The sequence below is a fragment of the Vidua macroura genome, chromosome 22 (assembly GCF_024509145.1).
Source record: "Vidua macroura isolate BioBank_ID:100142 chromosome 22, ASM2450914v1, whole genome shotgun sequence".
Lineage (NCBI taxonomy): Eukaryota > Metazoa > Chordata > Aves > Passeriformes > Viduidae > Vidua > Vidua macroura.
Window position 1 is genome coordinate 1081591 of NC_071592.1, and position 26796 is coordinate 1108386.

Genomic DNA, 26796 nt, shown 5'->3' on the forward strand with positions numbered 1-26796 from the left:
CACATCCCTGCCGGTCATCACCTGTTTTTTCCCCCCCTCTTGCCAGCGAACAAGTTGCAGATGAAGAGCCAATTTTTTGTGGTCATTTATTTTTAATGTCATAATAATTTACCGTGTTAACATTCATTGTTCTTACATAGACACTGGGTTACAGAGTACTGGAGCCTCCAGCGACAGCCCACGGTCCCATCCCGTCCTGTCCCCTCCCCTGCTGTCACCGGGCCCCGGGGAGGGAGCGGACGGACGCGGCTGCGCTGCAGCTCAGGGTAAACCAACCTGTCAGCATTCCTGCGCTCCCCTCTCCTGTACTTCCCCCCCAAAAGCGCGGGCTGACACTCCAGCCCTTTCTCCATGGATTCCGGTGGGATTGCGAGGCGCTCAGCACCACTGAAAATCTTGCAATGACTCTCTAAAAATTCCCCCCACCCTTTCCTGGCGGTCTGCGGCAGGAATTGGGCACTGCTGGCGGCCCCTGTGCCCCGGAGGGCAGGGGAGCCCCCCGGGCGCCGAGCCCGCCGCAGGCCGGCTCCTCCGACGCGCACGCTCGCGGCGTGTTTTAAGGCAGTGGTCCACAACAGAGTCTCTGGGGTCCTGGGGGTCCTGGGCAGGCACGAGGGTGGGGGGAGAACGTTGCCCTCTTGCAGGGAGTGGCTGGAAGGGGTTTGGAGCGAGGCTGGGGCCGGGGGGCTCCGTGTGAGCGCGGTGGGGGTGAGCAGGGGCAGCGTGGGGGCTGTTGTGGCAGTGCCCCATGCCAGGGCTGGCTGGTCTCCTACTCTGCCTGTGCTTCCTGGCTCCCTCGCTGCCTTCCCAGAGAATCCTGGCTGCAGGATTTAGTTTAACAAGCTCGGTGATTGCTGCGGGTCCTCAGTCTGTCCCTGCCTGACCCGGTGGCTCCGCGGGGCAGCCGCCAGCTCGTCCCTGGCACTGCAGGTATCCCCTCTTTGTTCATGGAGGAGTGATGCCTTTCAGTTGTGGAATCTCCGTGTCTGAGCTCTTTCCTATCCAGGCTGGAGGCAGAGAAGCTAGGGAATACAGCACTACCACTGCCTGCAAGGTCACGGGTGTCTGCTCTGGGGAAGGGACGGTGATCCTGCAGCACGGGGAGGAGGGGCTGTCCTCACACACTGGAAAATCCTCTCTGAGGACAGAGGTGCCTTCTGTGCTCAGCGTCCTTTGGGCTTGCTCTGCGTGCTCCAGCCCTGCACCCCCTCCTCAAGCCAGCTGGGACCCCCTCACCATCCTGTGCCCCCACCACACACGCAGCTGCGGCGTGAGCCCTGGCCCAGCGTGGTGCCCACAGTGGCCGAGCGCTGAGCAGAAGGCCAAAAACATTTAAAAAAACTCCAAAACTAAACAGGACCGACCCCTAATGTTGGAACAGTGGCTTTCAGGGCTACAATTAAAAATAGAGATATATGGATATACTGTACAGGTGAGAGGCAGCCGTGCTCTGTACACGTGGGACCGGCTCTGTACACGCTCTCAACGCGCAGCTGCGCTACCAGTGACACGCTTTGTAAAAAAAAAAAATAAAAATAAATACAACCATGTGTTTAAAAAACAATAAATGCTGCAGTTCCCGCAGCTGCCGCCTGTCCCTGGGATGCCAGGGTGTCTCACAGCCAGGCCTGGACGTGTGGAGTGAGCAGGGAGGAGCTGCTGCGCCGTGGGATGCGCCGGCGGTGAGGTGGGGGGGCTGCAGGGGGGGCCCAGGCTCCCCTATGGCTTTCGAAGGGCTGGGTGGGCTGGGGAGCAGCCGGTGCCAGGGCTGGGAACTTCACACCTGGCACTGGCTTCTGCATGGCAGCCACTGCTGATGCTGGAAGCGAGCGCAGGGAGTTTCCCACCCCCATGTGATGGGTGTGGGAGAGGATGGGTGCCTGCTCCTGCCTGTCCCGGGAGGGTGCAGGGAGTCCAGGGGCTGGCAGAAGTGGCAGCACGGCTCGGGAAGGCAGGAAAATGCAGGGAAAATGTGAGAGCGAGCAGCGTAGGGGCAGCAGGGTAGGAGGGAAAGCCCTGTCTGGGCAGCCCAGGCTGGCCCTGCAGGGCGGTCTCTGAAAAGCCCAAGGCTGGACGGCTCCAGGATGATCCCCGGAGTCTGGCTCAGTGCAGGGAGGCACAGCTGCAGCACAGCTCCCTGCAAGAGAGCCTGGGCTGGCAGCTTCCCACCGGGGAGAGCTGGAAAGGGATGCACAGGCATGGAGGGGGACAGGCAGGGGACGGCTCATCAGCGTCACTCCATCAAGCCAGGCAAGGCTGGGTGGGAGAGCTCGGTCCTGTCCTGGCTCTGGAGCAGAGAAGCTGCCCTCAGCTCCCAGGATGGGCTTGCTGAGCTCTCCCACTGCCCGGCTGCCACGCTCCTGCTGCAGGTCCCAGACGAATGGAGCCCGGGCCTGGGGCTCCCCTGGCTGCTGGCCCTGACGACACCGAGTCCCCAGGCCCCGGGCACGGGGCCCGAGCTCCCCACACAGCCCCCGGAGCAAGGCCCCTGCCCTGCTGCCTCACCTGCGGCCCCGGGGCTGCGCCCGCGCTCTGCCGTCACTTCAGCAAGGAGATGTCGTCGGCGAAGTCGTCGTGGTCCCGCCGCAGGCAGCGGAAGCAGCGCCACTGGAACACCATGAGGCACAGGGGCAGCATGAAGAGGGCGCAGATGGCCGCCATGACGTAGGCGATGGTCATCAGGGTGGACTCGTCCGTCTGCGGGATGTTGTAGCCGCAGTCCTCCATGTTGGAGTGCGGGTGGGGCCCGTCCACGGCGGCCGTCCGGAACTCGTCGTGCACTGTGCGAGGGGGAGGCAGGGTCTGGTCTCTGCACGCCCGCGTCCCCTCCAGCCCCCTCCCCGCGGGCCCAGCTCACCGTGGCAGGCGCTGACGGCGAAGCCGATGCGCTTGCGGGTGCGGTCGAACACCACGTAGAAACCCTCCATGATCACGGCGCCCATGACGGTGCCGGTGGAGGACTGGGAGATGGCGAACTTGTAGCAGTCGTCCTGAGAGGTGGCCACGTCCTCCACCGGGCGCAGGTATTGCTGCAGGGGGAGAGGAGCAGTCAGGGAAGGGGGCACGGGAGGCAGCTGTGTCCACCCGGCGCGGTCCTGCTGGCGCTGCCCTCTCCAGCCCACGCTCCCTGGGCAGGGTCTGGCCAGGCCAGCACTCACCTGGGGCAGGATGGTGATCCGGAAGGACTGGTTGGTGGCCTCCCCCATCAGGTAGAGGGACAGGACCGGGAAGATGTGCCAGGGGGTGGTGCCGACCTGCCAGCAAACCAGCTGCTCGCCCAGCCAGAAGCCATCTGGGAACTTCTCCGTCTACCAGAGGGAAAGGGAAGGTGAGCGGGGCCAAGCTGGGCAGGCAGCAGAGATGCCAGGCTGGTGAGGGGCAGCCACACTGCCCACAGTCCTGCCCTGGCCCTGGGCTGTGCCCATGGGGAAGATGGGATCCACTGACCGAAGATGCTGTTTTGATGGATTTCACCGCAGCCTCAAACACCTTCTTTGGTAGCCTGAGGTTGGTGGTCCCGCTGTCCACAATGCTCTTGTCGTAGTTGTACTGGGGGGCAGAAGAGGAGGAGTGACCCAGGTGCAGGACCCCAGCCCACTCCCCTCCCAGCCTCCTCTGACCAATGCTGGGTGCCTGCAGTGCCCGTGGGACAGGTCCACCACTGCCTGCTCACCTCTTTGCAGTCCATGTTCAGGTCCTGCCCGTTGACCTCCAGCTTGACGATGATGACCTCGTAGTACCACTCCTTGCGGATGGGGGTGTACCAGATGTCACCCACGTACAGCGAGCGGTCGATGCCACCGATGATCTGCAGAGGGGACACAACAGCGCTGCCACCACGCGCTGGCAGCGCCACAAAGGAAGGCCCCAGCCAGCCACCTGTGGTGCCCTCACCATGCTGCCTCCCACCGAGGCCACGGCCTCTGTCTCGTTGGGAGAGAAGCCTGTCCCACACAGCTGCAGGGAGAAGATGTTGGGCACCCGTGTCTGCTTCACCAGGGAGTCAAAGAAGGGCTCCAGGCTGTCGTCGGGCTGGTGGGAGGAGAAAGCAGAGGCAGGACAGGGATGTGTCAGTGCTGTCCCTTCTCCAGGAGCTCTCTGCACCCAGGGGAGTTCCCCTCGCCAGCACTGCTGTGCCCCCGGGGACAAACAGGGACAAGGAAAAAGGCAACTGAAGCGTCTGGTGCTGACACCCAGGACTGTCAGCCAGGGCTCACCCGGGCAATCTCAGCATACGCCAGTCCCAGGATCCCTTCCCAGTTGGAGCCGTTGATGAAGAATTTGTCCGACTCCGTGATGGCAGCGATGTTGGCTCTGACAGTGACGTTGGGGCCGTGGGGGATGGTGACAAGGTCAGTGCCCAGCTCCCCTTCCCACTTGCCCTGGGTGTAGGGCACGTACACTCCCTTCCGCAGGTCGCGGTAGGTGCTGGACCTGCAACAGCGGCAAAGGGACGAGTCAGACCAGCAGGGCTTTTGTGCATCCAGGCATTCCAGAGGCCAGGTCGTACCTGGCAGGGTCTGGCCAGACCTCCAGCCAGGAGAAGCAGTGTGCCTGAGAGGCTGTGCTCTGTGTCCCCCCAGAATACTCACAGCTGCCGCTGGTAGTATCTCCGGAGGAAGGGGTGTGGTGCAGCTCCCACAGCGAAGTTACTGCTCCCTGTGTCCACCAGGATATTCAGCTGGAGAAGGAAGAAAGACAGGAAGGCTTGTGAGTGCAGTGGGACCCTCTTTTGTTGTGCCCAGAGAGAAGAGAAGGAGGTGGTGGAGCAGGAGGCAGCGATATCAGGGAGTTGCACAAAGAGCAAACACCATCCAGCACTGTGCAAACAGACCTGAGCTCCTCGCTCAGCACGGCCCGGCCTCAGCCCCCACATCCACAGACAGGATTTGGGAAGCACTTGGCAGGTGTCTTGGGGCCGGAGAGCAGCAGCAGCAACTCAGGGTGCACAGGCTCCCCTTGGCAGGAAAGCAGATTTGCTGGCACAGCCGGTGGGAAGGATCGCTGGTGGGCAGCTCCTGTGGGGCCCTGTGCCCGCTAATCGCCACCCATATGCCGAGCCCTGCTCCTGATTCATTCCTGCCTGGGCAGGATTACCACGTTTGGCAAACATCCCACTGGCAGGGCCGGGAGCGAGCCAGCCTGATCCTGCCCTCAGCTGACCCGTGCCTGCGGCCCCGGCGAGGAGAGGGGTGGGATGGCCGGGTGGGATTGCCGGGGTGCATAGCCCTGGTGGGATTGCTGGAGTGGGATTGCTGGGTGGGACTGCCGGGGTGCATAGCCCTGGTGGGATTGCCGGGTGGGATTGCTGGGTGGGATTGCTGGGGTGCATAGCCCTGGTGGGATTGCTGGAGTGGGACTGCCAGGGTGCATAGCCCTGGTGGGATGGCCAGGTGGGATTGCCGGGGTGCATAGCCCTGGTGGGATTGCTGGGTGGGATTGCCGGGTGGGATTGCTGGGGTGCATAGCCCTGGTGGAATTGCTGGAGTGGGAGTGGGGCTGTCCGAGCCTCCTGGCTGTGCTGGGCAGCAGAGCTCAGGGTAAGCCCTGGCCCCAGACCCAGGAGCTGCTTCACAGCACCACCCCGGGCAGCAGCACCAGGGCTTTGGCCCCTAATCTGTGGAGTCAGAGGGAGAGGAAGGAGGTTAATGCGCTTGTGTTAATCGCAGCAGCACCGGCTGCAGCTGCCGAGTGCTCTCCCTGACAGGGGCAGGCATGTCCTGAGCGCCCCAGCTCCTTCTCCCTGCCAAGGGGAACGTTTCAGGCCGTGGGTAAGGATCAGAGCAGCACGCTCACCCCCCCAGTACCCACCCTGGGCGGGTGCCAGCTCAGCACCCACCACACAGCCTGGCAACGTGGCACCTGCGCCGTTCCCAGGGCTGCTCCTGGTTCTGTGCCATTAGGGGCCACCTGCTCCACACAGCTCATCTGCAATCCCCAGGGCACCCAGAAGAGACTGGTTTCCCTGGAGAAGGACCTGCTGAGCTGACGCTGCAGGGAGAGGAGGCAGGGAGGGCTTTAACTCTCGCAGGCTCCATCCTGCTGAAGGGGTCACGCACAAGACCCACGTGGAGAGGACCCAGATCCTTGAGACTCAGCCCAGCCATCCATTCAGGCCAGGACATGGCACGTGAACTGGGGAGGCCAAGACATGTGTGGCAGGGACACTGCCTGAAACCTGTCCCTGGAAGTGACAGCCCCTCCAGGCACCTCGGCAGCAGCACTGGCTCTGTGCCACGCGTGTCCCTAGAGCTGTGTGCTGCTCATGGGGCACCAAGCCTGTGCCATCTGTCCCAAAACACCGGCTCCTGCTGCTCAGCTCACCCCTCTCCCCTGTGTGTTTATGAATCAGCCCGTTCTGGGGAGCCAGGGAAACCAACATGCTTGGACACATGGAACGTGTGAGCAATCAGCTGCTGACGGTGACTTGGCAGCGCAGCACGGCTCAGAACCAAAATCAAAGCACAAGGGGATACAGAAACTTCCTTGTCAGCATCGGGAAGGTGAAAGGAAAGGTGAGGAGATGGATCACCATCCCCCTGCTGCGTGTGAGCCTTTGGGAAGGATGCACGCACCCCGGGGCAAACACGCTCCCAATTTCCTGCAGAGGCACAGCCAAACTCTTTCATACGAATCCTCTCATTCCACTGCAATGCCTGGAGGGATTTTGCTGCACACACACACACACACACAGGCACCACGTTTGCATTTGGAAGCAATCCAAGCTGGAAGATGCTGCCCAAAAGGGTGACTGGCTCCGGAACGCGCGAGCGCCTGGAACAGGTGGTTCGCACGGAAATTATCTGGCAGCTGCGACACGTGGCAGGCAGGAGATGATGAAATCACATTTGAAACTAGATTTTAGAAATAATCTCCTCCCCCTTTTTTTTTTTCCCCTAAACACACCCTGCCCCCTGCCAGTCAATATATCCCAGGCACACAGGGACAACACAATAGTGCTCCCAGAGATGCAGTTTCCACGGCAGTGGTGTCATTCCTCCGTCCACCTCTTGCTCCCATCGCTCTCTCCCACCACGCACACAGAGCACAGCCAGCTCGTGGGGGAAAGCCAGCCTTTATTTCAGTGCCTGTGTGGGTGCTGGCTGTCCTGGCAGCACCCAAAAAGTGGTGATGGCAGGCGTGATGGAATGTGGCCCTGTGCTTGGAGGAACCTGGAGCCTCGACCACCGAGCTGGAGCCCTGGGCCAGACTTGTTGCTGGTGACAACGGGGATCAGGATGGGCGCAAGAGGATTTAGCAGTGGGAACCTCCCCGAGCCCACCCATAAAACAGGGGAGGAGCTGCTTGCCCTGTGCTGTGTGACTGGCACCCGGCCCTCAGCATTCACCCTGTCCCCAGCGCGCAGGCACGCGGTGCCACATGAGCTGGGCAGCATGTGAGGGATGCTGACAAAAAGATGGAGCAGGATCAGAGCCTGGTGACGCACCAACGCCTGCTCTGCCGGCTCTGAGGGCTCCCTTTCCATCCAGGCCATCCCATTTTCCTGCGCTTTGCCTCCCCACGCTGCCCCAACTCCTGCGCGGCGACAACCGTCAGGAGCTCCCCGGGAAAGCCGAGCTCCGGAGGATTTCTGGAGAATCCCCCCGGCCGCAAGCAGCACGCAGAGGCAGGCAGCAGCTGCTCCCGGGGCTGTGCTGGCAGGAACTGCCCGTGGGCTCCTCCGTGCCTGCATGTGCCCGCTCCAGGCGGGCACGGGGCTGCGCAGCCACATCCCACCCCCCTGCCGCCCACACCCCGCGCCAGCTCCAGCGGCATCCTTCGGCTCGGGAGCGGGGAGGGAGGCAGGGAGGGAGGGATGGAGCGGGAAGGGAGGGATGGAGAGGGAAGGGAGGGATGGAGCGGGAAGGGAGGGATGGAGCGGGAAGGGAGGGATGGAGGCATGCAGCCTGGTTCGCCCGCACGTAGAGGCACACGCAGCACCGGACACCCCGCCCGGAGAGCCCGGGCAGCCCCGGGAGCGCTGGGGTCACCTTCGGCGGGGGCCTGCGGACAGTTTTAGCCGAAAGCCAGCAGGAAAAAAGCATCGCCGGAGCGATGAGAAGCAGGAACGCTGCCCGGGCCGCGCGGCGAGGGTGGCACCCGCAGCGCCTCTGCTCTGCGCCCCGCAGCCCCCGGGCGTGCGGGGAGTGCAGGCGATGAGGGAGATGCGGGGGTTGCGAGAGATGCGGGGATGCCCTCCCACCTCACCTTCTGCGGGGGGCTGCCCACCGTCATCTCCACGTAGTACCCCTGCCCGGACTTGCCCCGCAGGTTGTCGATCATCTCCACGAAGCTGCCGGCGCTGTCGGGCTCGGTGTCCGGCGGCGCCCGGCGCTGCCGGAGCCCCGACGGCGGGGCCGCGCCGCCCCGCAGCGGCAGCCGGATGCGCGGCGGGGCCGGGAGGGCGCGCAGAACCCCCAGCCACAGCAGCAGCCAGGGCCAGGCGGGCGCCATGGCCGCGGGGAGCCCTCGGGGGACGCGGTCAGCGGGCCCGCAGCGCCCCGCGCCTCGGCGGGGCGGCCGCGCCGGGGCGGGCGGGCGGCGCGGCGGCGGCGGGCATGGCGGCGCGCACGGACCCGCCCCGGAAAGCCCGCCCGCCGGCGGAAGCGCTCACCGAGAGACCCGCCCCGGCCCTGCCCGCTGCCCCCCGGCCCTTTGCCGGTCCCCGTGCCCGTCCCCGTCGCGCTGCCCCGTCCCGCCGGGCCGGGCCGGGCCGGGCCGGGCCGGGATGTGCCGCGGGCGGCACCCACGCGTCGCCATGGCAACCGCAGCCCCCCGTCGGCCCCGCCGCGGTGACGTCACGCGTCCCGCCTCCCCGGCGACCAATGGCACGGCGCGCATCGCCCCGCCGGCCAATGGCGAGGAAGGGGCGGGCCCCGAGCCGCGGCCGCGGCGGCTCCCGCGCTCCCGGCGGCACCGGCGGAGCGGCGGCCGCGCCCGCGGCACGGTGAGCGGCGGGCGGGGAGGGGCCCACACCGGCAGGGAGCCCGGGCCCGGGCCCGGGGAGGGTCCCCTCGGCGAGCGGAGGCCGCGGGGAGCGGCCCCGCGCCGCGCGGTTCCGGCCTCCCGCCGGTGCGGGTGTGGCGTGGGTGCTGCCGTGATAAGGGCGAAAATGGCTTTTTTCCCCCCCCCCCTCCCCGTTTTTAAAATACCCTGTTAACCAAAGCTGTTTGTCCTCCTTGCCAGCCGCGGTTTCTCCGTGGCTCCGGGCTGGCGCGGCGGCGGCTGCACTGAGGATCCGCTTCTCTTTGCGCAGAGCTCTGGAACGGTTTTTTGGGTTGGGACGGGCCTGAAAATCATCCACGTCCGCCCCCATGCCATGGGCATGGGCCTTCCGCTGTCCCAGCTTGCTCCAAGCCCCCCATCCGACCCGGCCTTGCACACTTCCAGGGATGGGGCTGCCGCAGCTTGTCTGGGCACCCTGTGCCAGGGTCTCACCACCCTCACAGGAAAGAATTCCCTCCACAGATCTCACCTAAATCCTCCTCTTTTGGTTTAAAGCCGTTCCCCCCTGTGCCCATCTATTACAGCTGCCCCTCAAGCACTGAAAGGTGGCACGAAGGTCTCCCCATTTGTGGCGGGGCAGGTTCCCCAAGAGAGGGGTGAGCCCAGAACTCATCCCCCAGTGCCAACGCCAGGGGTGGGAGAAGGGGCTGAGATAGTTTGGGGAGAGGAAAATAGGAGCAGGAGGCCCCGAGCGAGTTGCCCACACCCAAATGCTCTAACTGGGGACATTTGGGCGGGGGAGTGGTGCGAGCTCCGCGGTGCTGGTGTGGTTTGGATCTCCTGAGAATATCTTCACCTGGAAGCTGCCAGGCTTAACTGCTGCTTCTGAGACTTACTTTACGTAAGAGTTATAAATACAGAGTGGGCTGAGGACACGGGGAGGTGAAGAGGGCAGTGATGGCCGTGTCACAGGTGGTGATCCTGCTCTGGGTGCTGTCACTGGGGGTACCTGGCAGGTACCACAACCCCCGGGTCTCACGAGGAAAGCAGAGGAATGCTTTTTGCGCTGAGAATTTGGGAGGGGGTGGGCTGAAATGTTTGACCTTGGCATTCAGTTGTGTGTCTGAGCAGCAGTTGTGATCCCCACAGTGCTTGTACTGGCCAAATGTGGCCACGGCTGAGGATGTTTGGGGTGAGCTGGGTCAATTCCAGCTGCATGAACCGGTGTGGATGGGTTGTCAGGGCCCAGCTGTGGTGTGGTCTGGGAGTTAAATCACCAAGCAATGCTTTGGGAAGGTTGCTTGCTTTCTCTTTCTTCCCTGCCTCATTTCAGCTTATTTTTTACCTGGTTAAGAAATGCCTGAAGCATCTTTCCTGCAGGAACTGGAAGGCCTGGGGGATCTGATTATGACTTTGCTCCACTTCAGCTCTGCTCTGTGTCTCCACAGCCCTTGGAAGTGTGTGTGGAGGCTCTTTGATTCACCTCTGCTGCGCGTGCTGCAGCAAGAAGGGCTCTGCCATGTGCTGGGGGTGAGGAATTCCCTTTTCTGAGGGCAGCTGTGACTCTGTGCTGGTTCCTCCCCGCTGCCAGGTGTGGATCCATGGCGGGAGCCGTGCGCATTGGGGACCAGCTCATTCTGGAAGAAGACTACAATGAATCCTACGTTCCTATGGAGCAGGGTGAGCGAGGCCCGTCTTCCCAGGAGCTGGGAGAAGGGATTCAGGCATGCAGGTCACTTCTAGGTGTGTTCAGAAGCCAGGGATTGCTTTCTGGAGTGGCTGGAGAGGGTGGAGCACACGGGATTTTAGCAGAGGCAGAGCTGAATGTCACTTTGAGGTGGCACTGCCCGTGTCCCCAGCCTGGCAGGACGGGCTCTACAGGCACACAGGACTTTGTTGGTGGCTTTGGGCTCAGGATTTGCCAGCGTGCCCACAGCTTTAGCTCAGGAGGGTGGCTCTGTTGGGTAGACCAAGTTCACAGATTCCCCTTCTGTTTCCCCAGAAATCCGGGATTTTGCGCCCACAATCGGGATCGACCCCGACAAGGAGTCAGAGCTGCTGTGGCTGGCCAGGGAGTGCCTGGTGACCCCAATGCCCCCGGAGTGGAAGGCCTGGTGAGAGCTCTGGCAGCAGCTGTGCTGGGGCATTCCCAGTGACAGGACAAGGGGAATGGCTTCCAGCTGCCAGAGAAGTGGGTTCGGCGGGGTGTCAGGAGCTCAGGGCTTTTTGGGGTGCTGGAAAAAGGGGAAGAGCTGTTTGGGAAGCTGGATATGAGCATCCTGGGAGAGCTGCTTCCCACACTGGTACATTTGTGGCCTCCTGGAGGCATCACACTCCTCTTCCCTGAGCTTCAGCTGCTCGCACCACCAGCAAGGATGTTGTGGCCTGTGCAGCTGTATTTTTAACGTGCTCTTTCACCTTTCCCTGCTGTTTTTGCCGTGCAGCCAAGATATCGCGGGTGGTGACATCTATTTCTTCAACTTTGAGAGTGGCCTCTCCTCGTGGGAGCACCCCTGTGATGAGCACTACAAGCAGCTGGTCATCCGGGAGAGGGAGAAGCTGCTGGCACGGGGCAGCGTGAAGAAGGAGAAGAAGGAGAAAAAAGAGAAGAAGGACAAGAAGGAGAAGAAGGAGAAGAAAGAGAAGAAGAAGGACAAGAAGGAGAAGCAGCTCCTGAGGCAGCTCCCTGTGAGAAGGCTCTGCCTGCAGTGCTTTGGGGAGGGCTGGGCTGAGGATGACAAGTGGCTTCGAGGACACAAAGTGCCTTGTGACCCCAGAGCCTGGTCTGGGCAGGAATCAGCTGGGGTGGGAGCACTGAGTACAGAATCACCTTTAATTCTGGCTGTAAGACACTCTGTAGTCAACACACGCTCTTGGTGTGTCTGGGAGGGAGAGGAGTATTCAGGACCCACTCAGAGGGCACTTGGAAAGCAAAGTGTGTGAGTGAATCAATGTAGGAATGTGATTTTTTTGTTGATGGAGTAAAATAAGTTACTTTTTGGTTTTTTTTAAAGGAAAAAAACTTAGATTTTTTTTCTTTAATTTGGTTAAGAGGCACTTTATAAGACTTTAGAGACTTTAAACTTAAGGAAAACTAATTAGACAAGAGCTAAAAAGTTTCACTTAAGTAAAAAAGAAGAGAAAAAAAGAGTTAATCACTTTTGTGAAGTGTTTTAACAGGAACAAAAACTTTTTAGCTTTGCTCAGTTTTTCTCTGTAAAGAGCTTTTTTTATTTTACTGTTTATTAAAACTTTTTGCTTCTAACAGGGGGCACATTCCTACAAAACAACCCTGTTTTCCTTACCTGTGCCGTGTGCTGGTGCCTGCTGGGTGTGGGGTCTCTGAGCAGGGTTGGTCCCACAGCCCCTGTTTGCCCAGGGGAGCTCCTGCTTCTGTTCCAAGGTCAGGAGTGTGAGCTGCACGCCCGTGCTGTCCTGCCACTGACTTGCCTGTGCTCCTCCAGCCCCCAGGCTCCCAGCTGGCGCCCCTCCAGCCCCCCCTGGGCACCCTCTCTCCTCTCCGGGGCCTCACCCCCTCTTCCTCCCTCGCCCTTCGTGGCTCCCTGAACCTGGACCTGGGCAACGTGGTGGACTCCAGCCTCATCCCCAAGGAAGGAACGCTGGTGAGGCTCCCTCTTCCCTGGGAAGCAGCTAAGGGTCCCAGGCACTTAGGTGACAGGATTTGTGATCTTCTGTCAGTTTTGAAATACTGTTGTATGCTAAAAAAAACCTGTATTTCTTTTCTTCTTCTATTTCTAGTGCTAAATTAGTGGTGAGCTTCCTTCTGCTGTGTTTGGCAGATTGAAAGAATTGTTTCAATAGCTGTTGAAGAGGAAAAAAAGTGTGTTAAGTCTCAGTAGAATTTGGTGTCCAAATGAAGCATGACAAGCAATGCAGATAATACAATTTAATCAATTATTTTCACTCTTCCATTTGAGAATAAAATTTAAAAAACCTATTGTCCTGACGAGTGTAAGGTTTACAACCATATTGAATGCTTTGTTTATTTATTAGTAGAAAGTGACCTGGGGAGTCAATAAAACTTGTTAAATGCTAAGAAATTGACCCTATAAAGGAAGGCAAAGCAAAATATGTGCAAAACATAGACATAAACACCTTAAAAAAAACCCCAAATATGTTAAGTGGTAGGAAACTGACCTCCCTGCCAGAGCCCAGCAGCTCAGTGCCTCAGTGGGTCTCTCTCTCCCCTCTCCTGTTGTCTGAGCTCTCACTTCCCTTTCTCCTGGTCCTCACAGCCTGCAGAGATCCCGAAGCCCAGCAGCCACACCAAGAACCTGCTGGATTTGATCTGTGAAGAGAAACGTTCCTTGAGCGTGGCAGTGCCAGAGAAATGGAGAAATGAAGAGGAAGAGAGTGAAAATGAGGTATTGGTGTGCCCTGGCTGTTGCTGTAAGCAGAGTGCTGAGGCCTCCTGAGGCTCCCCTGGTAATGGCTGTTCCATTTGCCCCTGGGCTTTCATCTGTGCTCTCTTTTCCTTGCGCTGCTTGGTCCCCAAAAAGCATCTGATCCTATTTTCACATGGTAATCCCTGTAAGTGAGCATCTGCCCTGGTGTCATCCCAAGATGAATTGGCTGTAGGTGCATTGCCATGGCTCTGCTGCCTCATTTCACTGCTGAGGAACCCCTCCTGTGGCATTGCACAGGTCAGAACTCAGTTTGGGCCATTTATTTATTTATTTATTTATTTATTTATTTATTTTTAATCCTTCAGAGTTTCCATGGGACCTCAAGGCTGCTAAAAAACGTGTACCTGGATGTTGAAGCCCTGGCAGGCAGCTTCGACTTTGAGGTGAGACCACGGGATGGGATGGGCAGGGGAGGCTGCCCAGGTGGCAGAGGCACTGCCAGGGGGTGAGAGTGCAGGAATAGTGCCAGAGGGACGAGTTTCCTTTGTCACACAGGAGCAGGGTGATGCAGAGCAAGGCACAGCAGCAGGGCTGGGGGGCTGTGAGAAGCCCACAGGGAGACAGTGGGGTGGGGGTTGAAGGGAAATTTGTGCTTGGAGTGGCTGTGGTTTGGTAGCTGGGACTTGAGGAGACGTCTTTGCACAGGCTGGAGCTCTGCTTCATCCTCAGACAGGAAAAATAAAGGCAGGTAGGTGGAGTGGGCAAGGGGGAAATCTGTTTTTCCAGGGAACAGCAGGAAAAGGGTCTCGGGTCAGAGGTGCTGCTGCACTTGGGGTGGGGGAAGGCTCGATGAGGAAGAGGCACTTCCATTCTGCTCTCTGTTTGTCAGGGGGTGTGGAGGAAGGCTCCTTGCCAGCTGAAGCTGCAGTGCTGGCACTGGGGAGGGGAGAGGGGAAGGTCCTGTGGGAATGCTTTGGTGCTGTCACTCGGTTCCACGGGGATCCTCACGCGGGCTGCACTGCAGCAACACAAAACCTGCTTTTCTTTCTTCTCGCCCTGCTGAGGAATCCCGTGGCTGAGACACAGAGCATGCAGTGCACCCACGGCCTTGTGCAGAGGCTGTGCTTTCCCTGAGCTTCCTTAGCTGGGATCAGGCTTAAGATGACAAGGGCACAATGGGAAGTGCGTTGTAAGCAGCTCTGGTGATTTGGCCTGACTGTTTGTGCTGACATTAATCCTTTCTCACCGCTTTGAAAATCCTGTTCCAGTATCTGAAAGGCAAATTAATTTCTTTTAAAGTGTTTTAGAGTATTTTCCTTATCCTTTTCACAGCACAGGAAAATTAAGCTGTAGAGTACTTTGCTGGAGAACCTATTCACGGTGCTGGGCAGGATCTGCAAAGGCTTATGCTAAAGTGGATGTGACAAAGAGAGCCCTGACTCTCTCATCTCCAGACAACTGAGCAGCCTGTGGGGGCCCAATTCCTCACTGAAATGTTAATGTGTGCAGGAACAAAGAGCTGTCCTGGCATTTCAGTGCCGTGGGATGGGGCTTTGGCAATCTATTGTGGAATGGCAATTGCTGCCCAACAGCCAGGCTGGTAACCCAGACCAGAGATAGCCTAGTCCTGATAAGACAGCAGTGCCCCGAGTGGAAAATAGAATTCTTTTGTAGGTCCATGAGATGGCAGTAGAAAAGCATTCCTAGGAGCAGCCTCAGCCTGCTCCCCAGCGTTCTCCAGCTCCCTTGCAAAGCAGCAGACAGGGGTTTGTGTAGCAAGTCCTAAGGGGGAAAGTGAAGCAGTAATGGGTGAAATCACGAAAAAACTGGCTTCATGTAGCCCCCAATCAGGGTTGGATGTCTGTATTGGAAGGAAATGGGAGGTTTTAGTGACTTTCTGAGCCAGGATGTTGGGTGGAGTGGAGGCAGCATCAGACACAGCTCGCAGGGACCCCGGAGCTGGGGAGAGTCCGCAGAAAATGTGAGTGCGTGGAGCTGGCCAGCAGGAAAAGCAGCAGTGAAGCATCCAACAGCTTGATGTTTGGGAATCTGGGCCTGTGAGCTCCCTGGAAAGCTGTTCAGCTGGAGAGCTTTCTGCTCCAGGGCTACCTGTGGTTGGGTGGAAATGTTGGACGAGTCCTCCAGCTTGGGAAGGTGCTGTGGGGAATTCTGCAAGTGGCTGTGTCCCCCCAACTAGGAGAACAGCAAGGAGGAGCAGGAGGATCGTGGCAGCCCATCAGCTGGTGCTGCTGAAGCTGCTCCCCAGCCCCACGGGAGCCCTGAGGAGGAAGCTGCCAGCCTGGGAGAGGTGACAGTGGCTCCCTGGCATCCCTGTCCTGCTTGCACGGTGCCACCCAGGCTTTGCATGCAGTAGAGGCAGCTCCTGGTGTTGTGCTGTGTGTCTGCAGCTGCTTGGCTTGTTTCTGTTGTTGGTTAAAGTTTAATGCTGACCACTGGAAGCAATGATTTGATAGGCAGGGATTTCCCATCAGTTAGTGCCACTCAGGGTGGGTGGAATGTTACAGCTTGTGAAAAGATCACCCAAAGCCAGTTATAACCCAAGTGTCTTGTGCAGCTCTGAAATCCACAGAAAACCTCCAGTCTGTTGTTGCAGGAGGAAAAGCCTTCCTCCTCCTCTGTGGCAAGCACATTTCTCTCTGTGCACCTCAATAAAAAATCCTGAGAGAGAGAAATGTGCTTGCCACACTCCTGCACCTGTGTGTCTGACTGGCACGGGTCCCTCTTCTGCAGAGTTCATTTGTGATTGTCAAGGTGTGAGGCTAGCAAAAGGTTTGCCTGTTATTGCCACTAAAATAGGATTCTGCCAGCCAAAGAGATTATTCTGGGATATTTTAGTAGCTGAGGTGAACTTGCCTGCAGAGAAGTTCCTTTTGTGTGCACACCACTGCTGGTGTGCTGATACATTTTGGTGTGCGTGTGATCCTGTGTTCAAGCATCAGATCCCTGCTTGGCTCACTTGGGATTTCATGGATGCTGCCAGGTCTCCTGGTGGGAGTTCTCAGGAGAGTTCCTGGTCCTCATGAGAACTCTGAAGCAAGTTGTCCAAAAGGAGCATAACTTTCCAGCCACCCTAATCCCACAAAAGGGGGAGCACGAGGGTGGCTAAAGAACTTCCCTGTGCCCACCTTGCTCTGGTGCCCCCAAGGAGCCTCGTGTGGCTTTTTGGTGACTCTGGGAGCCTCTGCTGGACAGGACCTGTGAGCTGGCAGTACCAGGGGATTGCAGGTGAGGCCCAGAGCTGCAGGATTTTTGGGAAGTGCCTGGAGTGGGACTCCTCTGTCCTCTCCATCCCCGGGGAGGTGTGGCAGAGCAGTGACACACTCAGAACATGATCCCGGAGCGCTGCAGCCCCGGCCTGGGAGCTGAGAGCATTCCAGAGGCACTCTGATAAAAATACACCGCTAAAATATGCGCTCAGTGTACAGAACACGCCGTGCACAGGATGCAGGGAATGTTTGACAAGACACCGTGGCATTAATAAAACAGTGAGGAAGTGGGACGTGCGAGCAGCTCTGTTTGCATGCTGATGAGGGAGCCTTCCCCTGGCTGTTCCCCTCTCCATGGGCAGTGTTGTGGCCTCCCCACTGCTGGGAGAGGCAGCTGAACCTTTGGGTGACTAAGCTTTCATTCGGGGCTGTTTTTTCCCCCATCTCTCAGCCTCCTGAGTTAGTCACGGGCTCTTTCTGTGCTCCGAGTGGTGCCTTCACTCAGTGCCCACCCTCCAGTCTGTCCCACTGGAAGGTGGGATGGTGATCCTGCCTGCTCTCCTCTGCTTGAAATGTCAGGCAGAAGTGAAATGTCCCGTCACGGTCTCTTGCAAATTTCCATCTCTCACCAAACAGATCCAGTGTGGAAGCATAAGTGGGCCTGCAGTGGGGCACGTGGGGTGCTCGCAGGGGCTGGTGGCCTTGCACAGCCTCTCTTATGCACTGAGGCCCTGTGAATAAAAAAAAGCAACAGATCAAAAAAAGTCAGAGCCCAAGAAATGAATGAGATTATGTCAGTGGAGTCCCTGGCCTTGGAACGGGACTGTGTGAAAAGAAGTCAAACAGGTCTTGAAGTCACCCAAAGATTTGTGGTTTTGCTGCTTGCTGTAGGAGAGCCTGTGCTGTTCCTGACTCCTGCATCCCCCAGAGAGAATATTGGGTCTATAATTGTGTTTGACTTGCTGCCTAGAAGGAATCTTTAAAATCGAGACATCCTGAAGAAGTGGCAGAGTCTTCCCTGGACTCTGGTGCCGCGTGCCCTCCGTCTCCGGTTCAGCTCCTCTCCGGAGACGCTGACAGCAGCCTGTCTGCCCAGGAGCCTGCTGGGGGTGAAGCAGTGCACAAAGAAGATGCTGAGGTGGAAGGAGACGCCTCTGCAGCTGAGGAGCTGCCTCAGTCTGGGGGGGAAAGGAGCGCAGCAGGGCCGGACGTGCCCAGCTCTGCCGGGCAGCCCCGAGCCGCCCCTCCGGCCACGGAAGGGGCTGGGGCAGATCAGCTGGCCAGCCCGGCTGCCACTGCTGCCACCCTGTCCTGTGGAGAAAAGGGACTGGATGAAGAGAGGGAAGAAGCAGCAGCTGATTCAGTATCAGAGGACAGGCTGGATGATGGCAAAGTAAGAGACCTGCCTTTGTGGTTTTGGTGTTGGCTGTTCCCACCGTCTCGTCAGGCCCTGGCTCAGGAAAGCTCTTGGGGCACTCTCTGGTTTTCTGTGAAGCCAGTCCAAACGCTTTCCTGGTCAGCAGGGCAGTCATTCCTGGGGGGCATGAGTGCTCTGAAGTCCCAGATGGGCATCTTCAGGACTGAGCTGGGCAGTCATTCCCTCCTGCACACACCGAGTGCTGCCCAAAGCCACCGAGAGGCAAAGCCCTGGGCTGCGCCGCATGTTTTGAGTCTGGGAGGAGGAGCAGACCCAGCTTCAGTGCTGCCGTCTGTGCTGGGCGAGCGGGGTTGATAATGAAGCTCACGCCGAGCCCAGCTGTCCGTGCTGCTTTGTTCCTCTCCTTCTGTTGTTTCTCTCAGCTTGCTCAGAGCTGCCTGGCGCCGCGTTCGCGGCTCCGCGCGAGGTGCGAGCTCGGAGCGGGGCAGGACGGAGCCTCAGGGCTGGTGCTGGAGCTGGAGCTGGGAGCACAGAGCCTTCCAGCCCTCCCAGTCTGGGAGGAGAACTGGCCACGCTGCAGGAGCAGGGGCTCGGGCTGTGTCACACACTGCCTGGCCCTGCAGCTGGGCTGCCAGACACGCGCTGTCCGCTCGTGTTCACGCTCCAGAGCACGATCCGAGCCAGAACACGGGATCTGATGAACGATCTCTCTCCAGTCTGGCTGCCTTCCTGCTGATTTTGATGATTTCTCAAGTTCACTGATGCGTAATGTCTGTAAGAAATGATAAACTACAAAACCCAGCCTGGAAAACGCGCTCTGCCCCGAAGAGCTGCGGGTGTTGCTTTCCCAAACTCACCTGTGTGCTTTGTGCACCCGAGTTGTGCTGCTGAAGTCAGCAGGGCCACGGGGTGTTCCCATCGAGCAGTTCCTGCAGCTGGGAATGCAGGAGCCCTCGCTGCACTTAGGCACAGCAAAGTGGAATTTTAAAGTGCTTTTATGGCTCCAGTGCTGTGCTGTGAGGTGGGCTGGGAGCTCTGAGAGCTGCAGAGATCCGTGCAGATGGAGAGGAAGCAAGTGCCTTTTATCAGGGATGGTTGAAGAGCACTTTGCCCTCCCCAGCCCCACCTCCTGCCCTTCTGGTGTTTTGTGCTTGTCCCGTGGGTCACACATCCTTGGTGTCTTCCCCAAGGTGTTCAGTCACCTTTTCTTCCCTGGGAGAGGCCAGACTTGTGCTGCCAGCAGCAGCTGCCGTGCTGGCAGTGCCCAGGTGAAGCTGCAGGGGTAGGACACGTGCAGGCTGTAATGGGTTTTCCCTCTCAGCTTTCAAAGGCATCCGGGGGCAGCGGCTGCGAGCAGGACTTGCCAGTCTCCAAGTGCTCTGACCATGAGGTGGTTCAGCCTGTGGTGAGTCACCAAAAGCTCCTTTTTCCCTGGGTTTGGCTTCAGCTCCCCTTGGGATGGTGCAGTGCCCACCTCTCACAGCTGTGTGTGGCACGGGCCAGCAGTGCCACCCTGCACCTCGCAGGCAGGGGCTGTGGGTGAGGCAATATCCCTGGAAAAGTAGGTCATGTAGAGCTGAGGGCTTACTTGGCTAATTGCAAAAAGGAAAAGAATAAGCAGTGTAAGAATTGTGCTTTAGGGGCTCAGCAGCTTTTGCTGAGGGGGGTGTGCGTGGCTGGAGACCCCACTCTGGAGGGTCCCTGCAGCAGAGCAGCCCTGGGCTGGGGGGAGATGCCCATCAGCATCTCTTCATCTCCACAGGAAGCTGCCATTGCCATCTGCCAGTGGGAGCAGAGGCAGCGTGGCCAGCAAATGGCTGAGAATGTCATTATTTCCTGCTTTATACAAACCTGTGCTGGCCAGGGGCTCTGCCAGGGCCCCCGAGGCTGAAAGGAGCAGGGATTGTCTCGAGGGGTGGATAACCTGTGGGGGCTGGCTGTGAGGACAGAAATCCCTGGAAATGTGCAGCAGCATCACAAAGGGGAGCACCGGAGGCTGGGAAGATGTGCCCCCTTTGGCTGTTCCTTGTGCCACCCTCGCTGGTGGCTTGGGAGGGTGCACTGGGAGCGTGGCAGTGCCCGCCCTGGGTGGCTCTGGTGTCCCTTGGTGCCACAGGGAAGGGAAATGCTGCTGAGCTGCTGTCAGCAGGGTGCTGTGCTGGGATGTTGGTCTCAGGATCTCTGCTTGCTCATCAGAGACCAATCCTGCTTTCTCTTTTAGGGCTTGAAGAGCCAGCTCTCCGAGGAGCTTCTGGGCCTGGGGACTGTGTCTCCTGACTTGGACAGCCCCGAGTGCAAGGTCAGTGCTGTGTGGGGGTCAGGGGTGCTCTGTGAACAGGCAGCTGGAATCCTGAGGGGGGATGCTGTCAGTGAAGGGGTGAACAGGGGTTGGTGTGTGAAGTGTCAGGGGTCGCAGCAGTGCCACCAGTGCATTGTTTTTTTCTGCAGAGAGGAGGTGCAGGTGGCTACACAAAGAACATAAACCCTGAGCAGAGGTGGCTGGAGGGGTGTACACAGGCAGGCTGCCCTGGGTGCTCTCCCTGCCCCAATAGGAGAGCCAATAAATGGCTTTCCTGGGGAATGGAGGAAGCAGAATCTATTTTCCTTTCTTCTTTTGTGAGTGTATTTGTCCCTTTCTTTCTCTTAAGCAGATGGGAAGGATTTGTGTGGCAGAACACGGTAGAATCAATGGGAAGAAAAGGAGGTTAACTCCCTCTGACAGATTTTGGTAGAGGGAAGCTTATTTTTAAGCATCTGGTTGCCTTGCCTGCTTTAATGTAGGGGGGAAAGGGGCTCCTTTCAGTGAGTCTGTGGCACATGGAGTGTACGTGGTGTGCACACGTCTGTGTCAGCCTGGCGTGCAGCACTGGTCAGGCAGCTCTGCCTGGAGATTGCTGTGCATCTCTGGTTTATCCTTGTCTTCTCAGCATGGTTCTGAGTTGGTTTGCTCAGCCCCACGTTCCTCTGGAGCCCTCCCACTCCATCTCCGTGGTTGGAGGCAGGGCCCAGGATCCAGCTGGGGTTACTCAGCCTTGCCCTGATTGTGAGCGCATCAGCTGCTCTGGAGGAGAGACCCTGAGTGGCAAACTCCCCACCTGTCCAGCAGAGAGGAGAAATCCTGTCTGCAAGGTTGTGTCTGGAGAATACACCTGTCCTCTTGTGCCTAATAATGAGCATAATCAGATGTGAAGGGAAAACAAAACATATGCCTGCTGTGCTCCCCCTCTCCCTCCCCGCGGCGCAGGCACTGTGCATGCAAATGCTGCTTGGAGCAGCCACGTTTGGGTTTATTACAGCCCTGTTTGGGGAGAGGTGGGTGTGAAATGGTGCTCCCTGCAGAACTGCAGCTGCTCTTTTGTGTCTGTGCACAGAGGCTGGGCTGGAACGGCTCGGGGTTGTAGGAATGTGCCTTCTTCCATGTGAGGAGCTTGCCTTGCTTTGAATGCATTGGCAAAATATTCTGTTGTTCAAAAAAGAAAATAAAAGACACCTCTGGCAGCTCTGTGAGCACAGAATTGGAGGGGTTTTGTTGGTGTGTTTTGGCAGGAGCTGTGGTGGCTGCAGAGGCTCTGTGGGATGTGTCCTGCTGGACCTGGGAGACGGGAGGCCCTTTTCCCTTTTCCCTTTTCCCTTTTCCCTTTTCCCTTTTCCCTTTTCCTTTCCCATTCCCATTCCCGATGCAGAACTGTGGAACCACAGAATGTCCCGAGCTGGAAGGAACCCACAAACACCATCAAAGTCTAACTCCTGGCCCCACACAGACACCCCAAAATCCCACCCTGTGCCCTGTGAGAGTGCCCTGGCAGCCTCGGGGCTGTGACCATTCCCTGAGGAGCCTGGGTAGTGCCTCAGGAAAAAGGCAAAGCTGTCCCAAGTGCTCAGTGCTGGCACCTTGCAGCACGATCTGAGCTGATGTGAGAGGCTCCCTTGGGATCTGGGCTGTGCAGAGGGAGGAGGTGGCCCGTTATCTGTCATCCCCGTGTTCACACAGCTGGTTCTGTGTCTTGAGCATGTGAAGTGTCCTCCGGGGATGCAGCTGGGCAGAAAACAGAGCTGCTGGGGCAGCAGGAGGGGCAAGGATCTGATAATTCCACAGCCAAGGCTGAAAGTCTGCCCTTGTTCCCTGCAGCTGGGGGCTGTGTTCACCTTCCCAACGTGTCCAGAGGTTCCTGCAGCCTGTGGTTCCTCGGCAGGGCTGCCCTGGTGGCAGCAGGAGCCCTGTGCAGGGGCTCAGAGGAGTTACCCTGAGAGCAGTCACCCTCTTTCCAGGGTGATCTCCGTCCCCATTTGTCTGGCCCATTCCCGTTCCCGGCTGCGGTGACAGAGCCCATTTGGAGCAGGGAAACATTTGCTGAGCTCCTCGGTTCTGGGGAATTGGAGTCATCACTTAGAGGGGCGGGGGGGGGGCCGGGGCTGGGGGCTCTGCCCAGGCTGATGTGATGGGAGGTGACAGCACTTGCAGGGAATCCTTCTGCCGTTTGCTCTGCTGAGCATTTGCATTAATTACTGCGGCGTTAATTCCGCCTTGTCCTGGCCCCGCTCCACGCACGGCCCTGCGTGGCAGGGGCTGAGCTCACCTGCTGGCGTCCCCAAAAATTTATGAATGGGCCCCTCCCTGCTTCCCGTGGGGCTGACAGGTGAGGAGGGAAGTCCTTCCCCTCCTCAGGTTGTTCCTGCTGCAGGGACAGAGGGATCTGGGAGCTGGCAGGAGGGGCAAGGAGCACCTGACTCTTTCACATTCACATATTTTCTATTCATATTTCTGGTGTTTAGTGTGCCATAAATGAGCCAACGGAGTGCTCAGTGTGCTGCCAAGGGGGCTGGATTGCTGATGTGCCCTGGAGTCAGGAATCCCTGGACTGGTGGCTCTGTGCAGCCCATCACACCCTGCCCTAGAACCTGGATGGGAGGCAGGGCTGAGTCCTGATGTGGATTTTGGTCCCAGACAATGCATCCTTTGCTTCATTGCCACAGCACTTGGTGTGTGTGACACTTCTCTTTTAGGAGATGTCTCTCCTATGCTTTCCAGGGAGTTCACTGGGACTTGGGATTGTAAAATGACCTTCAGGAAAGAAAGGTCAAACCCGTGTCCCAAGTTCTTAGTGCTGGCAGGGAGTTCATCTTTTATCCTGAGAAAGCTGAGCTCCTAGGCCTCCCTTCCTGCTTCTGGAAGGATTCCTGGGATGGTTGGAGACCCTTGGATACCCTCAGGAGAGGAGCCTGGCACGTCCAACCTTCTGGAACAGCCTGTGGGTGCCACGTGGCCCAGCTGATTCCAAGGACCTTCAGCAGAACTCCTTTGAGGTCTTTGATGGTGAGGGAGCCACAAACTCCACCCTGTTTGCTTTTACCTGCAGGCCCAGGAGCTGGGAGCAGAGGAAAAAGACCAAAGCAAAGCCAGTGTAGAGGAAGAGCAAAGGGAAAGAACAGAAGCTGCTGAGAGGTATGGTACAAACAGAGGCACAAGGGAGGCGTGGGCAGCTCCAGCTCCTGCTGCCTTTCCTGCCTCGCCCTCCCTGCTGTGCTCACTGCAGCCTGCCCAGGTGTGCCCTGTGCAGCTCCCCCAGGTGCTGCAGCCTCTCTCGGGGGCTTTCCCACTGAACCTCTCGCTTCTCCTGCCGCCTCCTTCGCCCTGTCTCTGCAGCTTCAGCTTCTGGCTGGGTGGGCAGTGCAAGTGCCAGCCTGTCCTTTCCCTGGGGCTGCCCCAGCTGTGGCTCTGGTCTCTGCCTCCCTCACAGCTCCCACTGCTCTTGCCAGGATGGTCTGAGCCTGGAAATGCCGTGTGCTGGGCCCTGGGCTGTTAAACAGGGCAGATGTGGCCACTGGCCATTGCCTGATGACAGCCTTACTGGTCCTGCTGGGCTGAGCCTGTAGCTAAAGGCTCTCAGGCTCTGTTCCTGGTGCCAGGTGAGTCCAGCTGTGATGGGAACAGTTCTCTTCCTTCCACAGAGGTGGCCTTGCCCGGGTGTGAGCATTAAGCTGTTTTCTGTGCTGGGATATGGACAGATCACCCACTGTTATCCCAGGAGGAATGCTGGCTTCCAGACCCCAGTTACCACAAGGACTGGGCTGTCCAGGGGAGCTGTTTTCAGCCTCTTTGTGGGGATTTGTTTGGAACAGTTGGAATGCTGTTCTGAGCAGTGAGCTCTGTGCTCCCTCGAGCTCCTCCTCCTTGGAGAGCCCCAGGCTGGCATTTACAGAGGAGTCGTGTCAAAGCTCTCGGCCTCCACGCAGAGTTACACGTTCTCCAGGGCACTGGGAGCCAAGGAGCTGCTGCCCATGCCAGGAAAATCCGTGAGCAGAAACTGCAGTCCATCTTAATGACTGGCTCTGTGGGATTTGCAGCCTTGCTCTTGGAGGAGCTGTTCGTGTGAGGGTCTCCAAAAAACGTGTTCTGCCCGCAGGAATTGTCTCCTTATCACTTGGTTCCTGCTTCCCAGCTGAGCATCCTCTCTTTCTCTCTGCCTGTGAAGCTGCTCGTGCTTGCCTTGTCTCTCCTCTCTGTGCTTCTGAGATGAAGTAGGACTGTAGATACAAGCATGCCTGCCAACACTTCCATCTGTAATTTGGACAGCAGTGTGAGTATGGCTGACAGGGCTGGCGCACCTTGGGGACGTTCTCCAAGGGCCTGCAAGGAGTGGGATAACCCAGGGAAGGGATCCAGCAGCCTGAGGCCGATGTCCATGATATCCTCAGCTGCCTGTTAGTCCGACATGAGGTGCTGGGAATGGTGTGGAGCTTCCCTGTGGCGCTGGCAGCCCCGTGTTGGCCAGGCAGGTCCTGTTGGCAGGCATGGCTTGGTGCCCACCTGTGTCACCTGCACGTCCTTGTCCACCTGCAGCAGCCGCTTCACTCTGACCTGAGCTAATCTGATCTTCTGTCCCCTCTTTTGTGCTGCCAAGTGAGAGGGATCTCAGTGCTTGTGAGGCACCCGTGGAGCCTCTGGGGTTAGAAAATCCCCGTGGGGCGGAGGCTGCGCAGCCGGAGGAGGGAGCCCTGGATAGCCTGGTGGATCCCGAGGAGCTTCCTGCCCCACAGAACGTATAAGGGCTTCCTATCAGTCCCCGGTGGTGTGACTGTGGCAGCTTTTGTCCCTTTGTCCCCCCGTGGTGGCTGGAGCTGGCGTGTGAGGCGGGAGCTGCGGTTCGTGGGCACGGCGGTGCTCCAGCAGCTCCCTGTGCCCCTGCCAGAGTGCCAAGTGAGCAGCCTGTGCTGGGCAGGGCCAGGGCAGCACTCAGCCCTCGGGGGCTGTGGCTCAGCACTCCCTGGGATGAGGGGGAGCTGTTTGCTTTGTCTTTGGGAACGCCTTCCCCGTGCCGGTGTCGCTGCCAGCGCTCTCCCTCCCCGAGAAACTTCCACACAGCACCTGCTGAGGGATGCTGAGCTGGGGGCAAGGGCAAAACCCCATCAATTCACCCCGTTCTACAGCCACTGGGCACGTGGGTGGCGTTGAAATAACGGGGTCAGAGCTGAGCTCCTGCCCAAGCCGCTGTGCTGTGTGCTCCAGGGGTGGTGCTGGTGGATTCCTACCTGCAGCTCCCTGAGACAGAGCAGCTCAGTGTGAGTGTGCTGACTCTGCATTCCGTGTCAAGTGGCACATCAGCAGATGCAGCTGGAAAAATGAGGCAGCGTGTCTCTGGGGACAGGGTGATGGGGAAGGAATCTCTGTTCTCCTGGAACTGTGGTGCTGTGTAAACGTGTGTGTGCTGCCTGGGTTTCCTTTTGAGCAGAAACTGGGGCAAAAGGAGCAACTGATAACCAGGTGGAAGTGGCTGAATTGCTCTGCAGAGGAGCCTGCTAAAGGACACCTGCTGCAGGTGGTGTAAGGGGGGCACCAGTGAAGGGGGATTGTTCCAGAACCCCACCACTTTTCTGTCTTGCCCTTTTTGCTAATGGCTGCAGAAATGACCTTTTCTCTCCTGACTCGAGGCTGAAGAACTGGGGCTGTTATTTCCCTGATTCCTGGCAGAAGTCCCTCTGCCTTGCACTGCCAGTCTCACAGCATGGTGAGACCTTCCTGCTCCAGCCTTCACTAACAAAGAACAAAAATCTTTCTTCCTAGACTAATCTCAATTTTCCCCTCCTTTCCCTTTAGCTTCTCTCAGACCTTATAATTTTGCTGCTGTCTGTCTGAAAAAAAAAAACTTAATTAGAACCAGATTGGGTTTGAATTTTTGGAGTGCTGAGGGCTTTCTCTTGCCTGGAGCTGGCAAATTCCCAGCACACTTTAGGTTGCAATTGCAGAAAAATACCTGGGCTGGGAGCAGGTACTGATGGCATCTGCTCCTGTGCCTGGCAGCCTGGCCAGGGCTTTTCATCAAGTGAGATTTTATTGACCTCACAAGGTGAGCTCTGGTGGGCCAAAATTGGAGTTATTTAGGCCTGGAGTGCAGCTGGGGCTGGGTTCAGTTTATCAGCTGGAGATTCTCTGGGAGTCACCAAGAGGATCCACCAGTGATCCTCAGGATCCACCTGAGGTCAGCAGTGAGGCTTTTGGAGTAGGCAGCTCTGAGATTTTTGGTTTGGAGTTGATGCTCTGTGGAGGAGGTTGCTGCTCCTTTTATGTTACTCTGTTTTCTGTCACCCTTTTGCCAAAGGAGCTTTTTGTCTTTGGTAGGCAACCTGAGAAGGAAATTGAGCAGTCCTTGAACCAGCCTGAGGATGAATCCCTGGAGGAAATAGTCAAGGAGGTGGAGACAAAGCTGGAGCAAGAGGAAATACATTTATTTCAAGCAAAGGAGGAGAAAATCCAGCAATTCCAGGAGATGAGGCAGAAGGAGGAGGAGGAGGAAGCTGAAAAGCTTCATCAGCACAAAGAAAAGCCCCTCAGGTACTTTCCTTTCTTACCCATCTCCTGCAAGCCTTTCCAAGGTGGGAT

General features: G+C 58.1%; 2 protein-coding genes across 5 annotated transcripts in view; one reads left to right on the forward strand and one right to left on the reverse strand.

Moving 5' to 3' along the window:
• Positions 1-69: 69 nt before the first annotated feature.
• Positions 70-8497, reverse strand: BACE1 (beta-secretase 1). 2 transcript variants are annotated; one of them, XM_053996893.1, is made up of 10 exons: positions 8209-8497; positions 4593-4681; positions 4218-4434; positions 3895-4032; positions 3674-3808; positions 3448-3549; positions 3159-3308; positions 2858-3029; positions 2506-2780; positions 70-1512 (listed from the first exon to the last, which is right to left on the reverse strand). In XM_053996893.1, exons 1-9 carry the CDS (start codon positions 8452-8454, stop codon positions 2539-2541), a joined length of 1491 nt encoding a protein of 496 aa, XP_053852868.1. In that variant the 5' UTR covers positions 8455-8497; the 3' UTR covers positions 70-1512; positions 2506-2538. The 2 variants fall into 2 exon arrangements, with proteins under 2 accessions (XP_053852868.1, XP_053852866.1); XM_053996891.1 differs by having other exon boundaries at positions 70-2780; positions 8209-8496.
• A 402-nt stretch (positions 8498-8899) lies between these two features.
• CEP164 (centrosomal protein 164) overlaps positions 8900-26796 on the forward strand; it is a 29950-nt gene continuing 12053 nt past the window's right edge. The window contains exons 1-13 of one of the 3 annotated variants that reach the window (XM_053997059.1): positions 8900-8947; positions 10538-10626; positions 10949-11060; positions 11391-11634; positions 12411-12569; positions 13203-13331; positions 13679-13756; positions 15511-15621; positions 17511-17933; positions 19240-19323; positions 20140-20217; positions 23276-23361; positions 26536-26748. In XM_053997059.1, coding sequence (XP_053853034.1) covers positions 10548-10626; positions 10949-11060; positions 11391-11634; positions 12411-12569; positions 13203-13331; positions 13679-13756; positions 15511-15621; positions 17511-17933; positions 19240-19323; positions 20140-20217; positions 23276-23361; positions 26536-26748 — 1796 coding nt within the window. In that variant the 5' untranslated portion in view covers positions 8900-8947; positions 10538-10547. Of the gene's footprint in view, positions 8948-9764; positions 9848-10480; positions 10627-10948; positions 11061-11390; positions 11635-12410; positions 12570-13202; positions 13332-13678; positions 13757-15510; positions 15622-17510; positions 17934-19239; positions 19324-20139; positions 20218-23275; positions 23362-26535; positions 26749-26796 lie in introns of those variants that run through there. The other 2 variants (XM_053997060.1, XM_053997061.1) reach the window with 2 other exon arrangements.

Coding starts and splice junctions, on each gene's coding strand:
- BACE1 (XM_053996893.1), bottom strand. CDS start 8,454: ATGGCGCCCGCCTGGCCCTGGCTGCTGCTGTGGCTGGGGGTTCTGCGC. Junction 4,682..8,208: donor TGGGCAGCCCCCCGCAGAAG/GTGAGGTGGGAG, acceptor TTCCTTCTCCAG/CTGAATATCCTGGTGGACAC. Junction 3,030..3,158: donor GGATCACCATCCTGCCCCAG/GTGAGTGCTGGC, acceptor CTCCCCCTGCAG/CAATACCTGCGCCCGGTGGA.